The 24,709-nt window shown below is 40.7% G+C and overlaps 1 protein-coding gene across 3 annotated transcripts in view; it reads right to left on the bottom strand.

Moving 5' to 3' along the window:
* Window positions 1-9,580: 9,580 nt before the first annotated feature.
* Window positions 9,581-24,709, bottom strand: part of LOC126260179 (tyrosine-protein phosphatase non-receptor type 23) — a 156,300-nt gene continuing 141,171 nt past the window's right edge. Inside the window, exons 18-19 of one of the 3 annotated variants that reach the window (XM_049957442.1) lie at window positions 17,457-17,603; window positions 9,581-10,462 (exon numbers count right to left, since the gene is read on the bottom strand). In XM_049957442.1, the coding sequence (XP_049813399.1) occupies window positions 10,113-10,462; window positions 17,457-17,603 (497 nt within the window). In that variant the 3' untranslated portion in view covers window positions 9,581-10,112. The remainder of the gene's footprint in view (window positions 10,463-17,456; window positions 17,604-24,709) is intronic. The other 2 variants (XM_049957444.1, XM_049957443.1) reach the window with 2 other exon arrangements.

Here is a 24,709-nt window from a genome sequence, read left to right as displayed (position 1 = left end):
ACAAAACTCCATTGGACTGTTCTTCCTCGTCCACCCTAAAGGCAGGATCTCGCATCTTTCGACTTCCGTCTCTTTGGAGGATGCACTCCGCAGGAAGCTGTACGCGGATGATGGGGAGGTTACTGATGCAGCGAGACGTTTGCTGCGACGTCGCCCAGTAGAGAGGTATCACGCGGGTCTACAGGCCCTCCCAGTGAGGTGGAGTAAGGCTGCCGCATGAGAGGCATTGTACCATTACCAATGGAGATTTACGAGACTGGGGCCTCTGAATCGCACTTGAGATGAACATTACTGATTTCAAGTCTGCTTCGATCTGGTAAAGCAGATTCAAGGAATCATATGAAGTTGCAAAACAACGAAGTTTACTTGAAGTAAAAGCGTAGAGGAGATGCGATTAATATGTAGCTGACGTTCAATACGAAGCTTGATGTTGTTCCCACATCTGCTGTTTCTAACGCCGATCAGTCAGGCTTTGTGAAAAAACTGCGAGCAACCTGCACTTTATCATTTTGAGGTGGACAAAGCAGAGTCTGTCGTGCAATCAGTTAATGCTATGACACATTCATAAACAACAATGAGAGTGATAAGTAGGAGTAGATTACTGTTTCCGCAGCTTTATATCTGTCTTCAGGAACCTCAAGGCATCTTAGTACAAAAAAGACTTTGGTGGCAAAAATCAATCGACCCACCAAATATTCGAAACGGTTTCCAACCAGTTGCAGAAATTAAACTATAGCTTTTGTTGGACTCTTGACCTAGACATAACGATACCTTTGTCTTTCAGGAAGACGATAAAAAGACTGCTGGAAATCTTTTTTCGGCTTTGGAAAATCTTCTTAAGGAAATTGTTGGAAAATATAACTTCCGATAGATCTGACTCATTTGAGGTTTATCAGGAGAACAGTATTCTTAAATTTCAATATTTCTGCATTATCAGTTTGCAATGGCACATTTTACAAATTGTTTTAGTATGCTGGGTATGCAGTGGTGTAAGGAAAATGTTTGTTTTCGTCATTCAAATGACACTTCGCTTTACTGTGACGCCTAGGGAGACCATAAACAAGAAACTGATCATTATTACTAAAATATACATTATTCAAAAATTACCAAACGAACTGTGCTAAAGGATTTTTTATAATGTGATGCATGTGTAAGAAATTTTTCATTTCAGTAAATTAAAGTCACGATTGATGGAAGTTGTCCGTAATGTAACAACAAACACTGTCTTGATTTTTTTTTTCCTCTGCTAGTCGCCGAATTACATACACAACTGATTAGACGTGTCTTTATTTGTGTATTACATCACGAGAAGTACTGTGGCTGCGCTCCTCTTTAGCTTTCTCGAAGGCATCTATAGATGCCTTTGTGTCAAGGTGTGATTGCGGGAGCCATTCTAGCAGACGAATTAAAGCAGAAACTAGGAGTATTTATATATTCGGCTGGTTTATTCATTGCAAATCTGGAAATTATTACTGTCCTGTCTGCTCACTTTATACTCGTTATTTACGTAGCGATATATAGTACGAAATGTACTAAAGAAGCTCCCCTAACGCTACGCAAGTGTGCTGGTTGTGTGAAGTTTGTTCTTGTTTGTGCGAAAGGTTACAAATTATTTTCTTTCTTTGGAAGTGAGAATTTGTCAACTGCATACTAGTTATTTACATAGCGGTACGTATTACAAAATGTACTTAAGAAGCAGCTCCCCCTCTGCGAAATAAATCTGATGGTTGTGTGAAGTATGTTCTAATTTGTGCGAAAAATTACAGTTCACTGCCAGGAAAGCAAACTTCTTCCTTTGCTCTTGAAAGTAACTGAAACACCAGCAGACATATTCCTACACCATTACCTGAATATATTTCGTCTGCATATGTGAGTAATTTGAAGACGTGCTTTTTTGGAAATGAAGTGTCCTAAAATAATTAGCTTGTAAATTTTCTGTTATACCCCATAGGCGGCTGACAGTGAGACTGTCGTCACCTTTTAATTCTTTCTCGTGTGAGTCAGTCATTTTTATGTTTTTTTGTTCTGATAATGAGTGGTAGTTTGCTTTTACCAGATAATCAACGTGCTTTGAATGTTCAGTCCCATTTCCGCGTTTCAAGGTTAATTTGTAAATTATTGACAATGACAAGTTCCGAAAAGGGGGGGAAAAACTGCAGATGGAACCAAAACTACCGGATTCGCAATTCAATCTACAGTACGTACCGCCAAATTTGGACGTTAGCCATTTCACCACGGGGATCAATTATATGCAACTATTTGTTCTGATACATACGTCTGTTGGAACCTTTAAACGTCAGTAACTCATTATTTGACATTTAATATTAATAAATTGTACCTTTTCGAGAGATTCTCCATGTACTGGCGTTTTGGAACAGCATTTATTTATACGATATAAGTTATAATATGGCTATAATGTAAAACACACAAAACACGAACTACACGAAATCCAATAAGGTCTTACACAGGTTGTTTAAGCCAAAGTATATCTTTGAGAGATTGCGGAGCCGCAGTACCTCTCAACCTATATGCAAATAAAGGCACTTACAGTCGATACGAACTGCGTCTTATTCAAAACCATAGTGTTGCATGAAATTTTTTTGCATGGCGCTTCAAATTCGCTGTGTCACATAAGAATGTTAGCACTACGTTATGCTCACGCTTCACGGTTGATCCCGCGCTAGACTGGATGGGCTGTATATAAACAGTTGTCAAAAGTGGACCGGTAAAGCGGTTCTCAAGGGCACGACACACGAGCGACGGATCGCAGCGATCCGTCGCATGCGATATCGACTGCAATCGGACGCTCGCCGCGACACCCCACACATGTGCAATTTGCCAAGCAGTTACATCGAAAAGTTCTGCTATGCAAAACGAACTGCTATGTTTAGCACCAGTCGCTGTCGATTTCCATATCCCCACGAATACTAGCAAAAGCAAAAATTGTAAGTTATTAAACTTGTTTGCAAATGCTTTTCTTGGGAACTGCAGCTCACTTTACAGAATATATTACGTTTTCCATTGAAGCCCAATGAACTGTGTAACATTTCCAATGTGCCTGTACAATTAGTTTCGTGTTCATTATTCCTCGATTCCTTTTTTATTCATTAGTCTTAGGCCTACACACAGTTTACTCGATGTTTCTATAGAGACGCTGACAACGTACAATTACGTTCCACCATAATCACAGCGCATTTTCTTCTACAAAGTGCGGAACAAGTAAGTTTCCGCTAGGATACTTTGAGTGGATATGATACGGGGGTATCGCTTTTTCAGTCACCTCCTCCTCCTCCTCCTCCTCCTCCTCACGAGTTTAGTCACAGTCCAATGATACGCATACTCCCTCTCTATCAGAAACAGTACGAACGCGCCGATTAAATCATACACCGGCGATGAAGCCGCCATCGGGCTGAATACAAATAGGAACTGCAACAGCTGACTGCCAGCGACCAATCGTGTAAAACCTATCGGGAAACCGATTTACGACAGGGCCCGCAAACCCGATTCACACCGTATTACATGTAACCGCGACACCGAAAAACAGTTTACCAAATCCGATTTTCGTCCTCCGGAAGATGTGTCGGACGTAAACGCAGTGAGTATCAGCACTACTAATTACCATGTAATACGTTATATGAAGAAGAATTACATTATATGAAATGACAAGAGACTTGAGTATAACTGTAAAGCAGATTTGCACTGAACATTTAAATTAAAATGTCCTCTTAACATACAGTAGATACGCATGTAATTCCGTTTACAAGTAAAAAAACTTCAATAATGCGTATAATTATTGCATAAATAACACAAAGTCATAAGATTGAACTCATTGTATTGCGACTATTACTATGAACGTCTCACCATTTCTACCTCTGTAGCACGAGATTGAAAATTGTAATCGCTGCAAAAACGCAGGATTATTTTCTATTACTTCTTAATATAAGTGGCAACTCCGGCTTCCACTTCACTTCTCAGAGTAGTTCGTGGACAAATATAAATCGTAATGTAAATTTCTTACTCAACGCGGTCAAAGCAAAATGAAAGAAAACTGCACCGCTACGCTTGATAAATTGAAAAAAATGAGTCTCAGCCGTATTGCCACACACAGCCATTAACCAGTTGGCAGTCAAAATGCACGCACAAATCACTTGCGTTCCAACAGATTGCCTGAAATTTCCATGTGACCAGTGACGGATCGCCGCGATTTGCCCACACACGTGCAATCTACGAAGTGATCGGTCGCTCATGCGACGGATCTGTGCGATCCATTGCTCGTCTGTAAGGGCCTTAAAGTGTGTCGGGGAACACGAGGAACAGTGCAGTCTTTGTCGTATTGCGAAAAATAAAGCGATGTATCTGACATCCGTAAGGGCGTGGTCATTAGCTTTCGGGCCAACGGTGGAAGCATTTCCAGAACGGCTAAGTTTGTAAACTGTTTGCGTGCTGCTTTGGTTAAAGTGTACTGTGAATAGAATAATGATGCTATCCAAAAGCAGTGCCGCTGCAACTGTGGTGTACCGCAGGCCTTAGATGACAAGAGATGAACGATGGCTGTGAAACGTGTACGGGCAAATAGACATGCAGCTGTTGAGCAACTGACCGCCCAGAAGAACCAAAGGCCTACCAACAAAATCTCCTCAATGACTATTCAGCGAACGTTGCTGTGTAGGAGGCAACTGGTTCATGCTCCCATACTGACTGCTTTTCTAGGGTATATACGTGGACAAGAAAATAATTCAGACTTTTCCGGATATCATGGCTAAAATACATCTTTTTCGTGTTAAGTGACAATACACATTCCCTTGGAGTTGTAAATCTTATCAATCTTATGAATGGTAAAGGTTTCATACACAGACATAGAACTTCCTAGCACTTCAATAAATGAAACTCAGCAAAAAAATAACTCATTTTGGAAAGCTCTATGATGCGTGGCAACATGTGACTGAATATTTTCACAATATGAAAGTACAAATACAAATTCCCTCAAATACAGCACGGTAGCTTCTAAAACACTGAAATTGAGATTGTAATGTGCTTTTGTCAGCCAATCATGGGTCATGTTGTCTGATATTGCCCGTCAATGACAGCAAATATTTCGAGCATAGGACATTTGATGTTGTCGTCAACAGCAACATCACTGTTAAGTAGAATGAACACACACATATGAAAAGTTAAGCTTTCACATATGATATTGGTCTTCTTTAGCATGTGTTATCCTTTAAGATATATAAAACACAGATGTGGCAGTAAAATTTTAAATAATGACATAAATGGCTGGTCTTATGACTCCAAAATTTTTCTAAGTAGCTGTTAAGTTTTGAATGAGAGTCAAAGGCTCTGTGATTTTATAAATTCATTGCACATTCTCACATGCAACATAATTCACCTTGCATGAAAGAAACTCTGCCTTGAAAGTAACCCTTTCCAAGCCACTATTCGCAGTACTTTACTGCGACCTGTTAGAATGTAAACAATTGTGACGTTACACTCATCAAAAGACGCGTGTTGTTACGTTGTATTCTATAGTGTTGATCCTAAAGCCTTTAATACATTTTGCTGTCTGCAGACACTTGTATATGTACTATGTTTTGCCGGCCGAAGTGGCCGTGCGGTTAAAGGCGCTGCAGTCTGGAACCGCAAGACCGCTACGGTCACAGGTTCGAATCCTGCCTCGGGCATGGATGTTTGTGATGTCCTTAGGTTAGTTAGGTTTAACTAGTTCTAAGTTCTAGGGGACTAATGACCTCAGCAGTTGAGTCCCATAGTGCTCAGAGCCATTTGAACCATTTTGTACTATGTTTTGTTGTTGTAAATGGCACATTTTGTTTGCAACTGACACTTTATTTTGATGTTATTCTCATGTTTATGTTTTATTGCTACAGTGTTATTCTGCAGTAGTGGGCTAAATTAAAATTATTTTTAACCTGTTACAATTACAAAAGTTTAAATAAACTGAAACAACAGAAAATTTACAGAATTCAAAATAAATTCCCAGTTTTTTCTGAATTAAAAAATTCCTGCATTTTTCCTGGCTTTCCTGGTTGTCGTGGGGCATATATACTCTGTTTTAATGGGCGATAAAAGCTGGAATTTGCATGTCAGTACCACAAATGGACATCCACTGAGTGGCAACAGGTAGTCTTTCAGGATAAATCATGTTTTACGATCCATTGGACATATGAAATATCTGAAAACAAACACCTTGCAACAATTGTTGGAAGGGTCCAAGCCAGAGGAGGGAGCATTATGGTCTGGGCATTCCCTGTGTGATCTCATCATTCTGGAAGGCACAATGGATCAAAACAAGTATACAACTATCTTTGGGGACCACGTACACTCCGAGATGCAGTTTGTTTTCCTCGGCATTAGAGCATCTACCAATAAGACAATGCAATGTGTCACACAGCTCACAGTGTATGTACATGGCTCTAAGAGCACCAGGATCGGTTTACCATACTCCCATGGTCACAAAACTCCTGAATTTAAACCCGGACAAGAACCTGTAGGACCACATTGATTTGATTTCATTCACATGTTCACCCAAAATAAAAGTAAATTGATTGTGTCTCTTTTTGTCTCATCAATTGACTCTTCAACTTCTAGACAATGCTCTTTCAATATTAGATCATTTTTCGTGGACACTGCACCAATTTTAAGAAATTTCCATTGTTTTCCAATGAAATGTCTTTATGATGGCTGTGGAAGTATGGTTTTTCTGGGCTAAAAATAGTGTTACATTAAAAAGCAATGTAAAATGTTTCTCCATTTTTTGCGATCATCATTAACTTATGTGTGTAGTTTTAAACTATACTTATAGTACATCTGTATAGATGCCTTAAGTACCGAAAAGTATTTTATGTACAATAATTGCTTTTAGCAGACAATTGCTTATCATTCTACAGTTCAAGCTCCATGCAAGTTTTTACAAAAATTTCTAAATATTCTGAATACTCCCTACAACAGACATGGCCTGATAAACTGTTACATATGTTTATATTCTGCATACGTATGGGGCCTCCAATTCTGGGCTCCCCCTATTTAAAGAAAATATTTTGGCCTTGTTTGGAAGCTTGAGGCCCTTGAAATTTGGAAGTCCCCTCCTGAGGGCTGCTCGATTGCCCCCCGCCTGCTCCTACACTGCATATGTAGTACTTGGGTGGTGATGGACATAAAATAAAATGGATTCATGTCATGAGTAATGCGTCTAACAAATTTTGTAGCCATGGCCGTTATTTCTGGGAGTTAGAATTTCCACAAACAACAGAGTTAAAGATCTGTGCATGGTGAACATAATTCACATGAAAGAGGAGCTTATGTTTCTGAGAAAGAAAGACTGCTTCATGTGAAATGTTATAATTTGCTGTTTGTCAGTTTTGGAAACACATGAAGACCTAGATGTAAGTTTAGAGAGCTTCAGACTACTGCACAGAGTTGCATGGGGTTTGTCTCTATCTTCAATATAAGAAATATATAGCTGCTGTAAATAAAATGTTAGACTTAGTAACATAATGCCACACAACTAAGTTATGACGAATATTCATTACATAAATAGTCACCACTGAAATTCTGATAACATGATTTTTACATCTTCTCCATTAATGAACATTTTCTCTTCATTTAAGAGCCAAATTGCATAAACAAATTGGTTGTAGGTTGGTGACATATCTTGAAAGAATGGGCCTTATGAATGTTAAGGCACAGTGCCATCCAACTCACTCTTGTTCTCACCAATGTTGTGAAAAACTTAATTTTGATGCGTAGTGGGCAATACAACCGCTTAATCCTCAGGTCCAAATACATTTTATCAGATAGGATGCAATACTTCTCAGCATTCCTTGTTTCAAAAATTTTAAAGGAAAGCTGCTGCCATATTAAATGCAAGTTTGATTTGTCACGTGACAGTGACGTCAGACATTATACTGGTGTTGGCATAACTTCAATCACATGATAGCAAGATGAGTGTGAGCAAATTTGATAGCTGCCAAATAATCGTGGGTTCTAAGCATATTGACCATTTAAGCCCTTTGATTGCTAGAATTTAGGATAAAGTTGTTTCCTCAACCCAGTCCAGCTCATTTGCCTGTGAGTATAATATTATTCTTTCTTTCTTTTTTAGTCCCTTGTCACACGTCTGTGCTCGAAGAGGAATTTGTTGTGTGTGTGTGTGTGTGTGTGTGTGTGAGAGAGAGAGAGAGAGAGAGAGAGAGAGAGAGAGAGAGAGAGAGAGAGAGAGAGAGAGAGACACAGAGAGAGATATATATATGTGTGGGGGGGAGGGAGACTGGGGGGGGGCGGAGGGAGGGAGGGAGAGAGAGAGAGAGAGAGAGACTGGAGGGGGGCAGAGAGAGAGAGAGAGAGAGAGAGAGAGAGAGAGAGAGACGGGGGGGGGGGGGGGGGCGGAGAGAGAGAGATGGGAGGGGGCGGAGAGAGGGAGGGAAGGGGCTGGTACATCGTTAAAAGACTTGGAATCCTTGGTGGCTATAGCTCATTACCAAAGTTTTGTCTTCAATCTGGTTGTACAAGAGTTTGCTACTAGTACTCACATGTACAGTTTATGCTAAGACTGTTATATTGTCCTGGTTGGATTTGTTACACTTTTGGCAGCTTTAAACTCACAGACAATAAGAAAGTACATGTATCCAGGTTGCGTCTAGATATCAACATAGTGTTCGAGCAACAGATTCCTATTCATCTTTTTCCCATATCTTACTCTCCTTTTAAACAACAGTGAGAAAGCACAACAAGAGCAATATTGTATGGGCAGTCAAGAATAACTGAACTTTACAGGAACTCATGACAACAATGCCCAACAACTGCAACAGTACACCCTGGTTTTTTAATATGCACTCACAATATTTTTAAAATTCGACCCATTGTGCAATCAGGAAATTCATACCGAATGATCTTATCTCTTTCAACAGGGGTGAATAAAAGTTTTTGTGCAGTGTAAATTTTTGTGTTGTTGCTTTAAAATTGCACACATTTACAGGTGAACAGTAAAGTGTAAATGTGTAGTAGCAGTAATCTGATGAATGTGTGTTAAGAAGTTCGTCTGACAGACTGTTACGCATTTAGCTATCAGCCAAAGCCAAAACACACACACACACACACACACACACACTTTCACATAAGCAAGCACACCTCATGCACAAATGACCACCATCTCCGCCAGCTCAAACCGGAATGCATTCCAATTTGAACTGCTGCAGATTTGAGGAAGGCTTTGGCTGACGCTAAATGTATAACAGTCTCTTCACTCTGCCTGTCGTCAGCTCAATGTGTTGTCTTTATGGTGAGTAGCAATCTACTCTTTTCCTTACATTGTTGATATTCCAACTTGGGAGTTAACACTCTTTGAGATCTTCTGTTTGTTTTAGCATTTACGTGATTTGCAGTTTGTGTCACCTTTGAAACAAACATTTTCTGAGAATACACCTTAAGTTCCCCCCTTGTTCACCTTAGAGGTGCCATCCGATTTGTGATCTGATCTAACCCAGACATTTCCAAATAATTCTGTACTACTCAAACATGCAGTGAGTTGTATCTACCAAGTAAATACACTTAATAATGAAACCAAAAATAGTAACAACATTAGATGTTTTAATTTCATTTGTGACAGAGAAAAAATACTTTTACAGCCTTTTACACACTCCAGCCTTAAACAACATAAAGTATTAAACCTGTGGCCCCAGCTTGCATCATTCTCCTGACAGATCAGGATGATGCTAACAATATTTTTGCAAAGATACCAGGATACGTTGTTAGGATAAGGAATAACTCTACAATTTAAAGAAAGAGACAGCTTTCTTTCCTTTTTTACCTTTTTTTGGGAAAAAATAGTCCATGCCGTAAGTGACTGTTCTCTCTTTCCACGCAAAGTCACTGAGGAAGTACAAATACTGGTGAAACAATAAAATCAGAATAGCGTATTTATAAACTATCACATTAAAATAATTTCTACAGCCTGCCTAGATAAAAATAAATCATAGTTAGTTCCAAAAACCATGATTTGTACCTAAAATATTACCTACATACTAAAACTGACTAGATAAATACAAAATATAAACATTATCAGGCTTTGTAACAGCTTTTAAAGCCGTGGAACTATTGTTTTACTGTCGTTTTAGAGGCCACAGTGGATCTATCTTGCTCAGTGGATCATCTGACATATCTTTCCCAATGTCCAATTCTGTTACATCTTTTGATTTCACTTTAAAATTTTCACGTGAATACCTCCTGCGCATCTTTGTCCCAGAAGCATCTGGCTTTAAGTTGAATCGAGCAGGATCAATCAAGAAGAACGGTGTTGATGAAGGAGATGGTGAAGAGACCAAGGGGGAGGTGCGACCAGAAGAACTACAAGAATTATCAACACTACTGCCAGCACTGCTAAGAGGAACTTTTCTTTCAGCAACATATGGATTCTCATTCAGTTCAGTTTCCTGTTGTTGTTTTGCTGCATCTGAAACACAATACAAAATTTGAGTAGATCAAAATATGAACTATGCAGTTAAACTCTACAGACATATGAGAAACAAGCAAATCTCCTGTTATCTAAGTTGCATTTACTTTCTGCTTGGAAACAAGAATGCTTACTACAGGATATCATCCACATTATGCAACAAGTACATGAGATCAGCAGCCAATTGGCTGCTTATATAATGTATCTGCATAGAAATTTGACCAGTCCGTTCACACAGGGCTGCTTGTCAACCATACAACCTCTCACCCTTATTTATTTTTCCTGACAGCAGAAACCATCCACCACATTTCCTGCAACTCACACAATTCATGGAAAGATTTAACAAAAACCTTCAAAACTGAAAATTGCTACAGCAAGAAGAAAGGTGACCATGTATTCATGCAAAGAAAACAAAGCACCCTGAAGAGAATGCAGTACAAAGAGTCACTGGGCTGTGAAGCCATCTGTTTTGTTAGAAGACATAAAACTAATGAACAGACCTTGCTGCCAATGAAAATGAACAAATGCACCTAACCAATAAAATATTTATCATTTGTTTTTCAAAAGCATGAACACGATAGTGGAAGGAAAAAGAGACATGCACTGGAAGACGGACCATTCCAATTAGATTTTCACGAAAATATTTGGTAGTTGTATTAAATTTTTACTGAAATTAATGCTTGGCTCTATTAATCTCCAAAACCGTATAAACTGGGCCTTATATAGTTAGGGTTTTACAGTATTAACAGCTTTCAACACCCAGCAGGACTTGGGTCTTTTCCCTCCCAAAATAGTGCACACATTTGTGAAATGTTTAAATTGACAGCACCACTTGTTTCTTTCTTCAGGAGGCAACCTTTTTAAAAATATTTAACATTGCATCCTGTAATTTCAGGAAATAAAGATCTGTAGAAAGTTCAAGATGGAGTGCAATATGCACAAGGCGTGTCTGAAAGTGAGTACCGTTTGGAAAAAAAAACTCATATAATCATTTTTATCACACGAACATTTGTTTTTATAAGAAAGAGAATTTCTTAAACTATTTTTCTATGTAGTTGTCACCATTTCTGAGACATTTGCCACAGCAGGACACCAACTTTTCTATGCCCTCTTCATAGAAAGATGCCACTAGTGAAGACCAACACTGCTGAATGCTGTTTCTTGCATCGTCACTGCTGCCAAAGTAGCTTCCTCCTAGATTACACTTCAATTTCAAGATAAAATGTTAGTCAGAAGGTACAATATCAGGGCTGCACGGAGGGTGATTGAACTGCTCCCGACCGAATTGCTGAATAAGGTTTTGAGTGACACCAGCAGAAGGGGGAAACAATGTCTTATTTGAGCATTCCACACAATTTATTCTGAAGTTTACAGTGAAGTTTTCGAAGTGCTTCACAGTATCATACCACATTGACAGTTTCACCTCTGGGAAGGAACCTTATACCTGAAAAAAAAAAAAAAAAAAAAAGGTATTCAGCAGTGGCTGCCTTCACTGGCAACATCCTTCTACAAAGGGAGCATAGAAAACCTGGTTTCTGCTATGACAAATGTCTCAACAAAGGTGGCAACTATGTAGAGTTTAAGAAATTTTCTCTCTCGTAAAAATAAATTTTCATTTCAAAAATGTTTTTATGACTTTTTTTTTCCAAACTGATATTTACTTTCCGGCACACTTTATAAATGGCATATCACAACTTACCAAATTGACTTTTTTGCTGCTCAGCATCTCTTTTATTTGACAAGCAGTGATCCATCTTCATTTGTATAATGTAACTCAAGGAAAAGTATTACGACCAAAACTAGCAACTTGTCCTGGTTTTGCATGGGCAGCACTATCTACACCTGGGAAGTTGTCTGGCATAGTGTGATAAATTATATACACAAATCTTCCTAGTGAATTAGTCTTGAGTATCATAGTAAACCATATTGAAATCCCTACAGTAGTTCCTGAAAATGTTTCAAAACATGACACCAACGGTACCTACTCATGGGTTCTACTCCAATAAAGAAAAGGATCTGCATTCATTAAAATAGTTGTCTTCAAAATTTGACAGAATGTTCAAAAGAAACAAAGATGAACACATCACAAGCAGTTGCCTCTACAGTACCAATTTCACTTTCAAATACACTCCTGGAAATGGAAAAAAGAACACATTGACACCGGTGTGTCAGACCCACCATACTTGCTCCGGACACTGCGAGAGGGCTGTACAAGCAATGATCACACGCACGGCACAGCGGGCACACCAGGAACCGCGGTGTTGGCCGTCGAATGGCGCTAGCTGCGCAGCATTTGTGCACCGCCGCCGTCAGTGTCAGCCAGTTTGCCGTGGCATACGGAGCTCCATCGCAGTCTTTAACACTGGTAGCATGCCGCGACAGCGTGGACGTGAACCGTATGTGCAGTTGACGGACTTTGAGCGAGGGCGTATAGTGGGCATGAGGGAGGCCGGGTGGACGTACCGCCGAATTGCTCAACACGTGGGGCGTGAGGTCTCCACAGTACATCGATGTTGTCGCCAGTGGTCGGCGGAAGGTGCACGTGCCCGTCGACCTGGGACCGGACCGCAGCGACGCACGGATGCACGCCAAGACCGTAGGATCCTACGCAGTGCCGTAGGGGACCGCACCGCCACTTCCCAGCAAATTAGGGACACTGTTGCTCCTGGGGTATCGACGAGGACCATTCGCAACCGTCTCCATGAAGCTGGGCTACGGTCCCGCACACCGTTAGGCCGTCATCCGCTCACGCCCCAACATCGTGCAGCCCGCCTCCAGTGGTGTCGCGACAGGCGTGAATGGAGGGACGAATGGAGACGTGTCGTCTTCAGCGATGAGAGTTGCTTCTGCCTTGGTGCCAATGATGGTCGTATGAGTGTTTGGCGCCACAATCAGGACTGCATACGACCGAGGCACACAGGGCCAACACCCGGCATCATGGTGTGGGGAGCGATCTCCTACACTGGCCGTACACCACTGGTGATCGTCGAGGGGACACTGAATAGTGCACGGTACATCCAAACTGTCATCGAACCCATCGTTCTACCATTCCTAGACCGGCAAGGGAACTTGCTGTTCCAACAGGACAATGCACGTCCGCATGTATCCCGTGCCACCCAACGTGCTCTAGAAGGTGTAAGTCAACTACCCTGGCCAGCAAGATCTCCGGATCTGTCCCCCATTGAGCATGTTTGGGACTGGATGAAGCGTCGTCTCACGCGGTCTGCACGTCCAGCACGAACGCTGGTCCAACCGAGGCGCCAGGTGGAAATGGCATGGCAAGCCGTTCCACAGGACTACATCCAGCATCTCTACGATCGTCTCCATGGGAGAATAGCAGCCTGCATTGCTGCGAAAGGTGGATATACACTGTACTAGTGCCGACATTGTGCATGCTCTGTTGCCTGTGTCTATGTGCCTGTGGTTCTGTCAGTGTGATCATGTGATGTATCTGACCCCAGGAATGTGTCAATAAAGTTTCCCCTTCCTGGGACAATGAATTCACGGTGTTCTTATTTCAATTTCCAGGAGTGTATTTGCATACGTTTCACAATTATTCTGGCACAGAAACTTTTATTATATCCTCAGAAGTTTGAAAAAATCATTTCTTACTTAATGACATGAGCATCCACAGAACCACATCATCAGTTCCAAGATAAAATTATGCAAAGAGACAAGGAGCTCTGAAAGTAAAATTAAAATCTTTGTCCAAAATATAATTTTTGTTTACCACCCCAGAAGTCTGCAGTAGATCAAAATAAAGGACATAAAAGGGGCAGATGGACTTAACACTTCTGAACCTGGAGGTGTTCTGTGGTTGGCAATGTTAACACATCTTTTTCTATCCACCCTCATATTCCTCTGTCTTCATATGAAGTACCTCCTTTATCCCGAAAGCTTCAGAGTGACTGGCTTTTTTATGTCCCACAGCTGGCTGTCAAAGATAACTACTCTCTTCGGCATCATACCCTAGCTGAAAGTTACAATATAATTAATTTAATTCTATACTAGAATGAATTCTGGCAGAATGTGACAAAAACCTCCAGTGGCAAAGATTATTTCTGTTATAACATCCGAGAAATATTATCTGATCATATTGAGTTAGCAGTAAACAGGGTGAGGCAGCAAAGTCATAACACCCCTTGTATCTCCCCAACCATAATAGATACAAAGATGCCGACCGGGCAGTGAATGGCAAGGACAGGGACTACTTGAATACATCACATTTCATGTTTGTGCTATTTTTTATTACAGAGATATGAGGCCATCTTTGGTTTTCTTAAATGGAACCCTATGTTAAATTTTAGCATAACACGATGGGCTTAAAAAGATGGTTTCAAATATGTGCATATCATCATATTTAGGCGAATAGTTTTTGAGACACAGATGTGTTCCCATATTGTATTCATCCTTCGAAGGGGCGCTGTCCAATGTGACCTTTCCTGTTGACCACTGAGGAACTTAATGGGGAAGGCATTGTTTTCTTGCTACTCGATAATGCCGCAAGGTGACACACGAGGTAGCTGGGGAGAAGGGTATAAATGTGCTGCTGGGGTAATGAGACATCACATTTCAGTCACCGTTTCTTGGAGCAGACATGTACACCAACGAAGAAAAGTTAGATATGCTTCTAGTGTATGGTGAAAGAGAAGTTGCAGCATTAGAAAATTGTAGCGAAATGCAGGAAGATCTGCAGCGGATAGGCACTTGGTGCAGGGAGTGGCAACTGTCCCTTAACATAGACAAATGTAATGTATTGCGAATACATAGAAAGAAGGATCCTTTATTGTATGATTATATGATAGCGGAACAAACACTGGTAGCAGTTACTTCTGTAAAATATCTGGGAGTATGCGTGCGGAACGATTTGAAGTGGAATGATCATATAAAATTAATTGTTGGTAAGGCGGGTACCAGGTTGAGATTCATTGGGAGAGTGCTTAGAAAATGTAGTCCAGCAACAAAGGAGGTGGCTTACAAAACACTCGTTCGACCTATACTTGAGTATTGCTCATCAGTGTGGGATCCGTACCAGATCGGGTTGACGGAGGAGATAGAGAAGATCCAAAGAAGAGCGGCGCGTTTCGTCACAGGGTTATTTGGCAAGCGTGATAGTGTTATGGAGATGTTTAATAAACTCAAGTGGCAGACTCTGCAAGAGAGGCGCTCTGCATCGCGGTGTAGCTTGCTCGCCAGGTTTCGAGAGGGTGCGTTTCTGGATGAGGTATCGAGTATATTGCTTCCCCCTACTTATACCTCCCGAGGAGATCACGAATGTAAAATTAGAGAGATTAGAGCGCGCACGGTAATGCGAATTCGCATAATATGCATTACTGGTCAATAGAGAAGCCTCACTGGCTTCGACAGGTACGGCATCAGCAACCGTGTAGTGTTAACGTGTGGTCTGGCATCGTCGGAAATGTCATTGTGGGGCTGTACGTCATTCCGGGTATACTAAATGGCAATAACTACGCACAGTTCCTGCGAAACGTTCTGCCCATTTTGCTGGAAGAGGTACCGTAACTACGGGTCAGTGCATGTGGTTCCAACATGATAGCTGTCCTGCTCACTCTTCCTGTGTGGCTACAGAGCTGTTAAATTAAAAGTTCCCAGAATGTTGGATAGGACGACGTGCTGAAGTGAAGTGGCCAGCCCAGTTTCCTGATTTAATCCCTCTTGATTTTTTTCTGTGGCAAGCAATCAAACATGAAGTGTACGCTCAAATATCAAACTACGCCAGACGATATGAAGCAACATATCACCGAAGCGTGCGCTGATATCTCACGTGACACCCTTGCAGCCGTTCACAAATCATTCGAACGGCGACTACAAATGTGCATTGCAGCGGAGGGGAAGCAGTTTGAGCACATGCTTCAGTAAAGTTTTGTATCATGTACAGTATGTATTTTGCATCTTTATGTGTATTTGATTTGTATTGTGATCAATAGTAAATATTTTCAAATAAAAAACAAACACATATGAAATAATTGTGACCAATAAGGCCCTCTTCATTTACATTTGTATTTCTATTACTTAAAATATATTAACATCTTGTAGTATTTTAATACTGTATGTTGTCTACTATTTTGGTATCACAGTTGTCAAACAACTGATAATATTTAGGCGACATCACAATTAATTTTTGCGTAAATTATCGCAGTATATATTACTATTGTCAGGTAAATGGGTGTGTTTGTGTAAGGATGGACTCGCGATGCTTATAATGTACTCTACACAACAGGAAAGGTTGCATCGACAACGCCACTTCATAGGACGAACACAATGCGAGAACATATCTGTGTCTCAAAAACTATTTGCCTAAATGTTATGATATTTGAAACCATCTTTTTAAGCCCATCATGTTACGTTAAAATTTAACAAAGGGTTCCATTTAAAAAAAAAAAAACAAAGATGGCCTCATATCTCTGTACTAAAAAATAGCACAAACATGAAATGTGATGTATTCAAGTAGCCCCTGTTCCTGCCATTCACTGTCCAAACGGCATCTTTGTATCTATTACAGTTGGGGAGATACAAGGGGTGTTATGACTTAGCTGCCTCACCCTGTATAAACAGTGAATACATGTGACAACAAAGAACAAATGTGTGCAGATACCTGCTCACACACTTCCATGAGCGCTTAATTGTCCGCGTGCATGCTAAAACATATGAAGAAACACACACACACACACACACACACACACACACAGAGAGAGAGAGAGAGAGAGAGAGAGAGAGAGAGAGAGAGAGAGTTCTTAAGTTACTAATCTACCACACACTAATGTTATTTCATAGTCTCTACTTTAAAAAACAAATGCATTATATAATTGCAATCATGCTTTCTTTAAGTCACGTTATCGCCTGTGCATTTCGGTTTCCTCCCATTCAGTGAAATGTAAAGCATGATCGTATCTAATGATGTACTCTAAATGACTGCAGCTAAGCAAGCAAGGAAAGTTAGCAGGGGCTAAAGCAGGTACAGAGTAGAAGCTACCTAACCCCATTTTCTCGAGTCCTGATTGTAGCTGGCTAAGAGCAGTGGGTGGCCCGAGCAGGAAGTCTTCCGAAGGATGTCGTGTATGGCACTTTCCCCCTCGGCTGCGCTTGTCCTCAAATGTTGAACAACTTGTCAGGATTCCCCCTGAGAGCAATATGTAAAGCTACGTTATGAATAAAGCATGATAATCACTACTGTGTATACAGGAAATACTGTTACTGGAATATAAAAGACTAATGAAATTGCTAGATTTTGCAGTCTTGGCCATCTTTTAATGTCCAAACCACATAAAAAAGGCAAGCTGCAAAAAGTAATTAAATGCCCCAGATGAAAGTAGCATTACAAAAGTTTGCACTTGGGTAATGGAAATATTATTTTCCATTACTTCATAGGTAAGCTGTTGCAAACTTACAACATTTAATTATTTTTTGCGGAAAGCCTCTAATGCAAACCATCTTAGCTACTGCCACTAAAACAATGGTCATTTTACACATTATTAAGGGAATAGGCTAAAATTATGAAACACTAAAAGAAAACTCAGATCACAAACATAATTCGCCAAACCACCTCCCAATATATCCAGGTATATTTCCAGCTACGACTCACACATGGTGCTGTATTTTATAACTGAGAACCAAAGCATATACCAGTTCAGCAGACTCAGTTACATGTGGGCAAACATTCACTGTTTCCCAGTTCCATTAGGACTGCTTGTGTGAAATTCCAAACTGCACTGCTATCTTGTGGCGAGTTGTGGTGCTACGATCTTTGAAGTTTCAACAACAGCCATGTAAAAGATCAAAGCACTAGCATTGTTGTGGCACGGGTCCCCACCAAAAACATAACAGTATGAGTCTGACACTCATCGGAAAATGGTGGTGGAGCAATGAGGCAACATCAAGTTGTGTGTTAAGTTTTGTGATTGTCAGCGAGAATTCATCAAATCTGACCCGAATACTAGGAAATAGGTTCCTGGTCACTCCTCCACGACAATGCCCCAACCCACAAAGCGACGATCGCACATGTGTTTTTGGCCCGCAAACAGATCAAGTCCTGGGTCACCTGTCATATTTGCTGGATTTGGCACCAGTTGGCTTCTGGTTGTTCCCCAAATTCAAGTTGGCAATGAAAGGACACCTTTACAGCAAACTTAAGTATATCTAAGAAAATTGTACTGAAGCACTAAATGCAATTCCAAAAAAGGACTACTGTGACTATTTCAAAACACTTTTAAAATGATCTCTGCTGTTTATTGACTGAGGAGGGGACTATTGTGAATAAATACAGTGATTTTGTGAACATAATTCATTATTTTTTTTATGTTTCACAGCCACAGTCCTAATGGAAATGGAACACACTGTGTATGAGTGTATGAAAATTTAAGCATACTCAGGAGTGCATCAGCTTGATGGCTGGATGACAAAGGGGAAACTTTCTTCTTATTGCATGTCAGTATAACAAGAAGAGGATGTGAATTTCATTATGTGCTCTAACATTGTTGACTGATGGTTATTTACCTGGGATTATTGGAGACAGGTAATGACACATTAATTCATTCTCAAGTGTAAATAGCAGAATAGATACAATGGCACTGGATTTGCAAGTGACGGGAACCCATTTCCAACGCCAAATAAAACAACTTTGTTTGTTTGTTGAACAAATACTCATGATAAAATGTCAGGACATTTCTTGAAAAAGACCACGTCAATTACATCTCGACTGCCGGAGGCATTAATTAAACACTATCCCACATCCTCCTCATTAGTTAATAGTTAGCTCTCATAACTAATAACTTCACTGTGGCTACTAAAATTCACAAGGTGCACACCTTACAGACAACATAGAACAGAAATAGCAAATACAATCTGAAAAATAAGGCAGGCCATTTTTTGTTACATATAGTGTGTTTTATATGAGCACAATATAATTCGGAAATACGGGTAAGAACAACTTTCATTACATACAATGCATTTTACACGAGCAATCAGTTTAAATAATGTAATTACCGGTAATTAGATACACAGCTACAGGATGGCTATGAATTTTCATCAAGCAGGGAAATTATTTACAGGGTTTATTGGAAAACATCAATACCAGAGTAATTTTTGTACTTTTATCAGGCAGCAATTGTTGGTCAAGTGAAACATGTATTCTTGAAATAGCTGCACAACAATGTGGAGCTTTATTCTAGTGCAATGGTTCCCAATCTGGCATTAATTAATCCCCAAGGGATAAAACGAAATTTTCTAAGGCATAAACACAAAAGGGCTCAGTTGCATTTCCGACACAAAATGACATTATTTGTTGTTTCAGTTGCCCGTGTGTGTGTGTGTGTGTGTGTGTGTGTGTGTGTGTGTGTGTGTGTGTGTGTGGGTGGGTGGGTGGGTGGGTGGTTAATGAAGGCCTTAATGGCCGAAAGCTTTATTTGTGACAGTCTTTTTGTTAAGCCTATCTGCGACTCAGCATCTCCAGTATATGGTGAGTAGTACGTAACTTTCCTTTTCACAATACTTTTGCATTCCATCCTGGGTTTTCCACTGTTTGACATTACTTTTTGGAATATCATTACTATTATCACTATTCTGTAATGCTGTGATACTGACAAGTTACCAACATTTACATTTTTTTGTTTCTAATGTTAGAATTAACACGTAAAAAAATGTGCTGGAGTTTCCAGCAGGTGAAGCGAATGTATGGGCATCTTCTTCACATAGTCCACCCATTGCACATACTCTGTAACATCCATCTACGGCAGTAAAATTGAGACATGTATTTCACATATGCTTAAATATCTCATGAAAATGCCTTCTCTTAGTTGCAGGTAGTTTACAATGGACCATAAATAGCTTCACCACTCACTCCGCAACAATAAGTGAACAAATTGACTGCACTACACAACAGTAACTATGTAATGGCTACTATTTTGCTGTATGGCATTTTTAAAATGAAACTGTTCAAACAAAATTCTTTTTTTATTCTCAGTTTTTATTACATATTAATGTTGAGGATGGTGAGTGGAGAGGGGTACTAACTAATATCTGACTGCACTCAGGGGTAATGATGTGAGAAAGGTTGGGAACCGCTTTTTTAAGGGGTACGGTTGATTATTTAGCTGTAAATAAAGTTGTAAATATCCCTTCCCAAGGAAATTTTGTACAATCTTAAGCTGTCACAGTAAAAATATTAGTTATTATTATTGAGCCAAGAGACTCTTATTTTTTATTTATTTACAGAATATAATATTTAAATGGTTTTCAAGAATGCACCAACGCTGCTTTTCAGTGCATTCACTGTCATTTACTTGGAAACAATAACAAAATGAGAAATCAAGAGAAGAGAACAAAGTACAAAGATTATTTCAACCACTGAACACAATTCTGACATTAACAAATGAATGGGTGAAACACAAATTAATGTATCATTATATTCCGTAATGATTATAGTGTCACAGAAGAAGCTGAGTAGCACCGTGGTGTAGTGGTTATGATACTAAACTGATACATGGAGGGTTGTGAGTTCAAAACTCACCTGGACTGTACAGTTTTAATTTCTATATTTGGTTTGAGTACATTCTAGAAGTATCCACAAATGTCAAGCATCATTGTACTGGAATGTTCTGTAGCTGTATATATACTGTATTTGTTCTGACCGGAGGCAGTTCGCTCTGTGCTCTTGTATGTGCAAGTGCTGAATAAACCTTCGTTAAGGGAAGTTAGTATTCGTCATTCATCTAATTACACCGTCTTCTATGTTACATTATTCTGGTGGAGACGCTAGGTATTGGAACCTGTGATAGTGCACATTATCGACGAAACAATGGCTCCCATCAGGCCATGACAGAGCCCCCGTTTACATGGCGAGAAACCCGAGTTCGAGCCATATTCAACAATTTCAATCTACCGGAGACAGAAGAAGAAGAGGACATTACGATGGCAGCAAAGGCGTGCCACCACATGAGACATCCTTCCGAGTTCTTTAGTGACGATGGCCATGATCCAAACAAGTGGCTTAAGGTATATGAGTGTATAGACAAATTTAACAAATGGGATGACACCGTGTGTTTGGCTAATGTATTTTTCTACTTGGAGGGCATTGCCAAGCAATTGTATGAGAACAAAGAGGAGAAGTTCACAAGCTGGGAAGTATTCCAGGTGGAATTGCACAAGTATTTCAGCGACACACGATGACAGAAGTGCAAGGCTGAAGATAAATTAAAGTGCAGGGCACAGCATCCAGGAGAAAGTACAGCATCCTACATTCAAGATGTCTTGGAGCTGTGGAAAATAGTGAATCCTAGAATGAAGGAGGAAGATAATGTTGCACATCTCATGAAGGGTGTTGCTGAGAACATGTATCAAGCCCTATTCCTGAAGGAAGTTTCGACAGCAGATGACTTCATAAAATGGTGCCAATATATCGACATATGCATCAAAAAAGAATTACACGCAAGCAGTTTGAACTGCTTCCAAGTGTCGTGTCAATGTCTGTGATGGAGGAAGCAACTGATTTCACATGTGTTCTTCATCAGATAGTGAGAGAGGAAGTTCAGAATGTACTTTGATTGCACGGCGAGCAAAAAACCGAGATGCTTCAAGAGGTCATAAGGGAGGAAGTGGAACAGACAATGAACCCAATCTCTCGCCCTTCATTTCCCTTTAAAACGGTGAAAACTTTTTGAGTCCAGGCGAAGTTACATTCCTACAATGCCGCATGAGGAACCTGTTTGGGCACCAAGGAAGACTGACGTCTAGAGGACCCAGGATAACCAACCAGTATGTTTCCACTGTGGACGACCAGGACATGTGGTGCACTATTGTCGAGAAAGGCAGCGGATATTTGAGGACGCCCATGCCAGAAGACAGCAGACCAATCTTACGATGCCAAATCCGGGACGACAAAGATGAACAAGATGATGTGGGTGCAGGACGACATAGGTCACCATCACAGCAAGCTAGCCGCTGGAGAGGACGCTCCCCAACATGCTGAGCAAGGTCTCCATCACCGTTTAGAAGCTCCAGCTGATCACCTAGCCACCACAACCTGGGTAACTAAAGGGTGCGACCTTACTTGGAGGTGAAGCCGCCGAAGAGAAAAATCCAATGCTGTCGATCACTACAAAAATGATAGGAAACTACGTCAATATTCTCATGGATGGCCGACCAGTGCTAGCTTTTGTGGTCTCTGGAGCATCATATTCAGTGATTTCAGAGAAGTACCGTCGCCAGTTGCAGAAAACCGTATTTGTTAACAGCAAAACGTAACTGCTGAAGGTGGCTAATGAGAAATATGTAAAACCTACAGGAAGATGTACCATTCGTGTGGTTATAACTGGCCATACAAAGTCCTTAGAATTTATCGTCTTACAAGAGTGTAGTCATGAAGTCATTCTCAGATGGTACTTTTTGAATGCTTCTCAGGAAATTATAGATTGTGGTCACTCAAAGATTATGCTAGACGAGATAAGATACTGTGGACAGGAAGATACGCATCCGAGTGTGTGCAGACTATGTGTGCTGGATGAAGTGATCATTCCTCCAGTCAGCACTAGAAAGGTAACTGTCATGTGTCATGCCATGCATCAACCCATGGATCTTGTAGTAGAACGTAAGAGAATCATACCACTGAAGAATAACTTGGTCTTCCCAGAATCTGTCGTCTCGTTTGAGAACGGATTTGGTGAATTGTGGATAGTTAACTGTCGCCGAGAACCGCAGATCCTTCCAAGACGCATGTGCGTAACAAACGCTGTGCCGTTAATTGAAGAACAGCTGAACGCCTTGGCCAACATGCTATCAACGTTTGTCAATGTTGAGCAGAGCAGCTGGGATGAGGTGCTACCTTTTGTGACGTTTGCCTACAACACCGCCAAACAAGACACCACGGGATTTACACCCTTCTTCCTGGTGCATGGGCGTGAGGCGACTACGACGATGGACATTGTGTTTCCGTTACATCCTGATGACATGGACAATGGCTACATTGGCCAGGCATTAACCAGAGTTGAGGAAGCTCGGCAGTTAGCTCGACTCTGCATACTGCAGGCTCAAGAAAACGATCGCCGAAGGTATGACGCGAGCCATCGCCCTGTTATTTACCAGCCTGGTGACCTCGTCTGGATCTTCACTCCTGTTCTGGAAGATTGGTCTCTCTGACAAGCTCCTCAGGAGCTACTTTGGACCTTGTAAGGTTGTAAGACAGTTGTCTGATGTTACTTATGAAGTTCAAGATTTTGATCCTGACACAAGACGACAAAAGATTAGAGATACGGCCCATGTCCTTCGAATGAAGCCCTACAAGGGTCCTGCAACCCAGGGTAAATTCAAAGCTCCAGCGACAGGCAACAAGCAGAAAGGTGATGAAGAGCGTAGCCGCAAAAGAATTCTAAGATGATCACTGCCAGGGCGAGCATCAGTCATCAGGAGTCGTGGTATGCAGGACCGATGACTCGTTCCTGGACTAGGACAACATAACACCGAGACGCTGTTCTCTTAAAGAGGGAGCAATGTCACAGAAGAAGATGAGTAGCACCATGGTGTAGTAGTTATGATACTAAACTGTTGCATGGAGGGTCGTGAGTTCAAAACTCACCTGGACTGTACAATTTTAATGTCTATATTCGGTTTGAGTACATTCTAGAAATACCACAAATGTCAAGCATCACTGTACTGGAATGTGCTGTAGCTGTATATGTACTGTATGTGTTCTAGCCAGACATTCATCTAATTACACTGTCTTCTATGTGACAATAGCAACAACACTTTTGTAGGTGCATTTAAACTAACACTCTGCAACTTACTGTAAGGTGTATGGCTTAGACTATCTGGTATCAGCAACAGATGTCCCCTCTCCATTCCCTTCAGAGATGTTGCACTGATGAAAATGATTAACACCTAAATAATGTATAGAAAATTCTGTTCGAGAATAATGAATTTTTAGGAGTAAAGGAGACGATCCACCTAAAGGCAGAATTGCTGCATCGTCGACAGACACACACAAAAAAGGTGTGTGTGTGTGTGTGTGTGTGTGTGTGTGTGTGTGTGTGTATTCGGGTGCGCGTATCGCCCCCCACCCCCACACCCCTCGCCGTATCATGCTCCACCATGAGAGAATGCAAAGCAGACCTCTCTGCTGCTGTAATATTGCTCTTGAACTAACATGTCCTTGTCAACACACAATATCCTCTCCTAACCTCCTTGGCAACATCCCAAAGCACTTTAAAAGCAACTGTTTGACAGAACTTCAAAATCAAC

The sequence above is a fragment of the Schistocerca nitens genome, chromosome 5 (assembly GCF_023898315.1).
Source record: "Schistocerca nitens isolate TAMUIC-IGC-003100 chromosome 5, iqSchNite1.1, whole genome shotgun sequence".
In the NCBI taxonomy this organism is placed as follows: Eukaryota; Metazoa; Arthropoda; class Insecta; order Orthoptera; family Acrididae; genus Schistocerca; species Schistocerca nitens.
The sequence above is the reverse complement of the archived record's forward strand: the minus strand, read 5'-3'. Positions and strand labels throughout refer to the sequence as shown.